This window comes from Monopterus albus, unplaced genomic scaffold, assembly GCF_001952655.1.
Source record: "Monopterus albus unplaced genomic scaffold, M_albus_1.0 scaffold65.1, whole genome shotgun sequence".
NCBI classification, from domain to species: domain Eukaryota; kingdom Metazoa; phylum Chordata; class Actinopteri; order Synbranchiformes; family Synbranchidae; genus Monopterus; species Monopterus albus.
Window position 1 is genome coordinate 1216276 of NW_018127945.1, and position 6521 is coordinate 1222796.

Sequence of the window (6521 nt, forward strand, 5' to 3'; positions counted from 1 at the left end):
TTGCTCTGTTAAAGTCCCCTAGAACAATGAGTGGAAAGTCAGGATGTTCTAGCTCCAGGCTAGTTATCAGTTCTGCTAGGAGCCGTAGTGCGCTAGCGTTAGCCTGCGGTGTTATGTACACTCCCATTAGCATGAAACTGTTGAATTCACGGGGAGAGTAAAAGGGTTTGCAGTTGATAACAAGAGTCTCTAGGTCTGTGGTACATGTCCTCTGTAGCACTGTGACATCTGTGCACCAACCTTCATTCATTCTGTCAGGTTTGCCCGGCTGCACCTGCCTCTCTCACTTCCCTCACTCTGTTTTGGTTTCTTTACCCTGATTACACTATCTGGAACACCTGCTTCACCCCCCCAGATCATCACCAGCTGCACCTGATTGGTTTTCTCCCTACTTATACCCTGCTCACCGTTCATTCCCTTGCCAGTTCTTTCTGGACTCTCAGGCCCCCCTTTGCTCATTATTTTTTGTCCACCAGTTGTATTATCCTAGTCCTTACATTTTTCCCTAGCTCCTGCCAGCCCTGTTTTCCCTTCGCCTCCATAGCCTCTTGCTTCCGTCCCTGCTACACTTTCCTCCTCCACGGGCCTCTCCTCCGGACCCTGGAATTACTCAACCCTGCCAGTCTCCACCATACAGGTCGATGCACAGTCGTCATTAACTGTCTGTACGTACCTCTGTCTTCTCAGCCACCACCACTTCAACCACAACCAGTTCAGGAGTGACCCCCAGCATCTGCAGCCCGGTCTACCATCATTCATCGCACAACTGACTGTTTTCCTAGGCTGCTGCTTGATGCCCGGTTACACTCCATCTTCCTTCACCTGTCTATTTACCTGTCTGTGATTGTCACTGTAAATAAATTTAGCACTACTTGCACCGAAGTCAGCCACCTGGGTCTGTCTATTCTTCCTTGCTCACCTCCATGTCCAGGCGATCATAACACATTCAATATTATTCCAAAATAAATAAACAAACTTAAAATCACCAACCCTATTTCTGCTAAGGCTTAGTACATTAACAAACACCTGCTTTTTGTCTGGACACCAGACGTCTCACACTTTCATCATGCAGCTCTTCAGAAACTCTCCCTCGGTAAATGTCCAGGGCTGATTTTCTCCTCTGTCCCAATAAAACTTCTTTCACAGCAGCTTCACTGTGTGATTTCCCTTTGGTGAAAACGTCTGCTGTGATGTCAGATTCCTCTTCAACTCCTCTACCTTCTGTAGCTTCTGCTCTTCATTCACGTTTTTCAGCTTGTCCTGATGTTTTGTCTCGTAGTGCCATCTTAGGTTATATTCCTTAATTACAGCCACATTAGCTCCACAAATAAGACACACGGGTTTACCGACAATGTCAGTAAACATATACTACCGGTTTAGAAAGGCTCTGTTTTCAGAATCAACTTTTCTCTTGGCCATTGTTAGGGACTAGCTTTGACTTGAGATTAGGGTTGTATACATCAACAGACGCTTAATTGATCCGACGTAATTGACATGGGAATGATCGCAGGTAGCTTATCGTTTGGTAAGGCAGCTGTTAAGCAGCATTATGGGATTTGTAGTTTGTGTGTTATCAGTGCTTCATTTAAAAAAAAAAAAAGAGATATATAAAATGATCTCACGGGCCGGATGTGGCCCGCGGGCCTTGAGTTTGACACATGTGCTTTACAGCATCCACGCAATCAGTGTCTTCCTTCCACAACAGTAACCCATTAAAGTTAATAAAGGAGTCACTGTCTTACCCTCCTTTGTGTATGTCAGCAGATGGAGGCCTCTTATTGGCAGTCCCATCCTGGTGGACCTTCTTATCCAACGACAGTGGCAGTGGAGCATCTCGCACAGGCAGGCCCAACACCAGCGTCTCCTTAGTAACAGAGGTGGCCTCATCACCTGTTCGACCCATGTGTTTCTTGGCGTAGTCAAAGCCCTGGACAGGCTGGCAGGGAGATGGATAATACATACCACGGGTCAGAAGCATAGGGTCAAAGCTCTTGCAACTGAAAGAAACTGAACTCTGAAACTCAAATATTAAGCCTAACAGAATTATCACCATTTTTATTCATCAGTGCAGAATAAGAAAGGCATTTCTTGTTTTTATAAAATATGTTTTGTTTTCAGGTGTCCTGTTGAATTGATGGGCCAAAAGCAACATGAGGCATTAAAACAAGCAGAGATTTTCAGGACATAAAGCACATGCAAACACTGCAAAAAGCATAGTAGTATGCACAGGTTTGAACCTTATTACATAGGTTGATGAGAAGGGAATACTATAGGTTTATGCAATTTCTAACACACTAATGAGAAATGAATGTTAAAGCAGCAATAAAACAAAGCAACCAGGCCATGATGCAAAATGCAGCTAATGGTGGCCATGGCTGTCACAGAGACAAATAACCATTCACACTCACACCTACAGGCAATTTAGTCACCATTCAACCTACATGTCTTTGGACTGTGGGAGTTGGCACTCCAAGGTTAAAATGTAAACTCCACATAGAAAGGTCCCAGCCAGCTGGCAGGTTCAAACCCATAACCTTTATAGCGCTAACCTCTGCATCATCATGTTGTCCTAAAACTGTTATTGTATATCACAATACATCTGACATGTCATCACAAACTGTTTGGACTGGTAAACATTAGTATCGCACCACATGTTTTCACTTTATTATAGTACAAAATTTTCAAACAGATGTGCCTGACTGGGGTTTTCTCCCAAGCTGGTAAAGCCATGAATAGCACAGTGACTGTCATGGAGTTGAAATCTTGAAGCATAAATATTTAGAATTAAAGTTCTATTTGATACAGTTAATACAGTTTTAAAAGTAACAGATGGATCAACAGTAAAATCTTGCAAAGTGTGGCACTGAGATTTTCAGCTTGAGTTGCCGTGTTGGACAGCCTGACACAGCTGAACAGATGTCAGAGTTCTGTACCATGAACATGACATGGTCTCTTGAATATTACAGAAAAAAATTTCCAGATTAGTGTTGCTTCCATTTCAGATAGAGGTAATTGGATGGGCCTCCCTCCCTTCACCAATTTTTATCAGTCTCCAAACTCCATGGGTGGCATAATAGAAAAAGCTGTAAAAATAAAGCTTACCAGCACCTTTGAAGTCAGAGGCTTTGGCAGAAAGACATTAAAAAGGCAGCAGAAGATGCATTTTGTAAAGCCTCTGGATACATTCTTTGTATCACTAAATGCCTTTCAATTTAGAGAACAGAGAATATAAATGAGAGAAAGACCCTCTTTAGGTTACACAACAGCGTAGAAGAAATCCTATTTTTTGACTTCTCTTTTCTATTTTGAGCAGCTCTAAAATGAGACGCCTAATGTGTTTGATAATGCATGTTAAATTCAGAGTGCATGTGAGGTTTGGCAGTGTGAGCAATTCATCAGTCACTGTGCCATCAGCGAGCTCCAACACACATGGCCATAGCCATGGCCGAGTGTCGGGGAAATCAATACATGCTCATATACGCTCACAGGCCACTTTATTAGGTACACCTGTACAATTGTATGCAATTCATTGAAACACTTCTGTAGTCCAGTACAACACCACCTTTAACTATGACCTCAATAATAAACATATAACTGAATTTATATATTTATGACAATTTCACTAAAAACTGAAACATTTTGAGCGTCATAAACACAGATGTTAAGGCAGAAGTGTTGCACTGGCGTACATACAGTTGTACATATGTACCTAATAAAGTGGCCTGTGAGTGTAGAACAAGCATTGGAGACAGTGAGGATAGGCCCTTACTCTTATCACAGCATGAATACTATCTATGTATCAAGTGTGTGTGTCCGCATGCATCCTCTACTTGGTGAGGTGAATTATTTTATGGTGACAGTTGTGACTCTTTCATGTGAAATATGTATGGAGAGTGCAAACATTTATATGCCTCTGGCCTCATGCTGTTCATGGGTTGAGGAGAGTTTAACTGTGTGATGAGCAAAGAAAGGGCACCAGGCGAGGGAGGTGGTAAATGAAATGTACTGTTCCAAATTCATCCCTCCACCAATATGCATTATGCCTATCAATTATTGAGAAGGTGTAAGAGGTGTTGAATTGAGAGCAATGACAGATAAAGCTGCATCATTCAGTGACTGATGGATAAGGGCTGCATGGAGACAGTATGGATTCCCAGAAATAACAGGGCTCAAGGGTGAAAAATGCAGCTGACATTTCAAAGCTAGTATTTTATTGCATTGACTCAATTTCTTTCTCTTTCATTTCACGTCCTGCTTTCCTAATTTTCTCGGTCTCTCTGTCCTCTCTAATCCTCCCTCTTTCTCCCTGTCTGCACCACCGTTTCTCCCTCTCTTTCCATGTCCACTGACAGCGTGTTGACTTAACAAATGTCCATCTTTCATCTTGCACAAGCAGCTCAATTTAATGACGACTTTGGCTACAACAGGGCTTGTGGCATGAGCCTCTGATCAGTTTGTCAGAGATGGATGGCAGTTTTCCCCACATCTATTTACAACAGTGATGGAGGAAAGGGGCAAAAGAGAAGAGAGAGAAATATGTGAGAGCAGGGGCCAATCATTTCTTTTACATACAGATATCATATGAAGTGTGAGCAAGACCCCACTGCACCACCAAATTATGCACACTATTTTGCTTTGCTCACACTATCAAACAGAAGCTTCTCTCTTGTGTAATTTTAACTCAGAGCAACAACCAGCAGCAGCTTGATGAGGTACAGCAGAAGGATGAAATCTGCTCTATTCCCCCTGTGGCCATATTGATTTAAATTCAACTCCAGTAGGACGGATGGGGTAAGCGCACCACTGAGCTACATGTAGGAAAACATCCAGAGAGGTGGGCACATTTAAGAAGTAGAATTAGACACATAGCTCATCAGCATGGTGCTGCACTGGTGAGATAAACTCCTCTTGGGGCAGGCTGAGGCATGATGCAGCAAAATGCAAAATACCTTGAGTCCTTTGAGTGTGTTGTATTTCCAATGAACAACTTAAAAATGGACTGCTTGTACTTTTTCAGATTCCGCCTCTATTGTACTCCATATGGAAGTTGGTTATCAGATGATTTCATGCCTATACAAGAAGGCACAGAGGGAGTAAAGCCATTTTAAAGAATGCTCCGGTTGCACAGTGGACCAGCAGAGTGAAGTAAGCCAGACTCTGCAGAGTCACTCTGTACTGCTTAAACAAACATGCAGACCTATATAAACCACATTATTGATTAGCAGCTTTAGCTTGTCTTGTATGGTGATTGATAGCAGAGTTAACTAAGAGCAAATAAGGCACGCACGCAAGCACGCCCACACACACACACACACACACACACACACACACATTTTCTGTGAAGACCTGCCCCTACTCTGCCTCTGAGTGGCTTCCTGGGAAAAACGTCAAAATGTGCTTTAGTCTGCAGTTACACATGCAAAGCTTAAGTGATATGCGAGCTGAAAAATAGGCAGTGCAATCAGCTAGACTGATTAAAATAGGAATGTGTCGGTTACACACCTGTCTCAAAACGAAATGTTTTTGGTGTAAACAGGGTGTGGCACATATTGTCCAATTTTGTCTAACCAATCATTTGACCATAACCACAATCATTATGAGGCAGAGTACAGGCAGGTCCTGCAGAACATGGGTGCTTGCCACACTCTGGCACACATGTGAGACCAGACTTCATGGACCATGCAAAGAAGAGGTGGTTGAAATGATTAAGAATCCAGTAGGTTTACTATTTTCAATTTTAATTCAAAAATGAATTTAACCCTGGTGTCTCTTTTAGTTTACACTGGTGGTGTTCACGAGTATTATTTACCCGCAACATCTTTTGGCTTTGTAACTCAACATAATCAAAAAATTCTAATCTAAAACTATGCAAAAACCAACTCTTATAATCAACAGATGTTTACATTTGCCCTTTACCTTTGTTAGATTACATTACACAACTGTATTATGCTAATTTGTTGTTAGACGATTGGAAAAAAAAAACAAATTTACAAATGAAGCAAGATTTTTCACAACTGCTGATTTTTATTTGAATCTCAGTAATTTCAAACGCTCAGGACATTTAATTTTGCTCTGGTCTTTGTACATTTCTATTCAACATAATACCTTATTATGTTAGTTAGTGACATCCTGAACTAAATGTGTACGTCATACTAAAAGGCAGTTTAGTATTTTGGCAGGTAAAATTTGGCCAGTGAATGTTTTTCATCTATCAGCAACTTTAGTAGTAAAAATGTTAATTTTGGACCTTGCATGTAATCTGTGTCTGGATGTCTGCTCAGGATTAGGACAGTACATGCTAATACACCCCTCCTTGAACCGCCACCTTATTGTGGTGGAGGGGTTTGAGTACCCGACTGATCCTAGGAGCTATGTTGTCGGGGGCTATATGTCCCTGGTAGGGTCTCCCAAGGCAAACAGGTCCTGGGTGACGGGTCAGACTAAGAGCAGTTCAAAAGCCCTTTATGAATAGATTAAAATCAAGGACCGTGACGTCGCCCGGCATGGCGCAGCCAGGGCCC

The 6521-nt window shown here is 42.2% G+C and overlaps 1 protein-coding gene across 5 annotated transcripts in view; it reads right to left on the reverse strand.

The window, feature by feature from the left end:
* The window catches only part of kiaa1549la (KIAA1549-like a), a 121710-nt gene that overhangs the window by 36842 nt on the left and 78347 nt on the right, over positions 1 to 6521 (reverse strand). For all 5 annotated transcript variants that reach the window (XM_020604292.1, XM_020604291.1, XM_020604290.1 and 2 more), the window contains exon 13: positions 1743 to 1936. In XM_020604292.1, coding sequence (XP_020459948.1) covers positions 1743 to 1936 — 194 coding nt within the window. The remainder of the gene's footprint in view (positions 1 to 1742; positions 1937 to 6521) is intronic.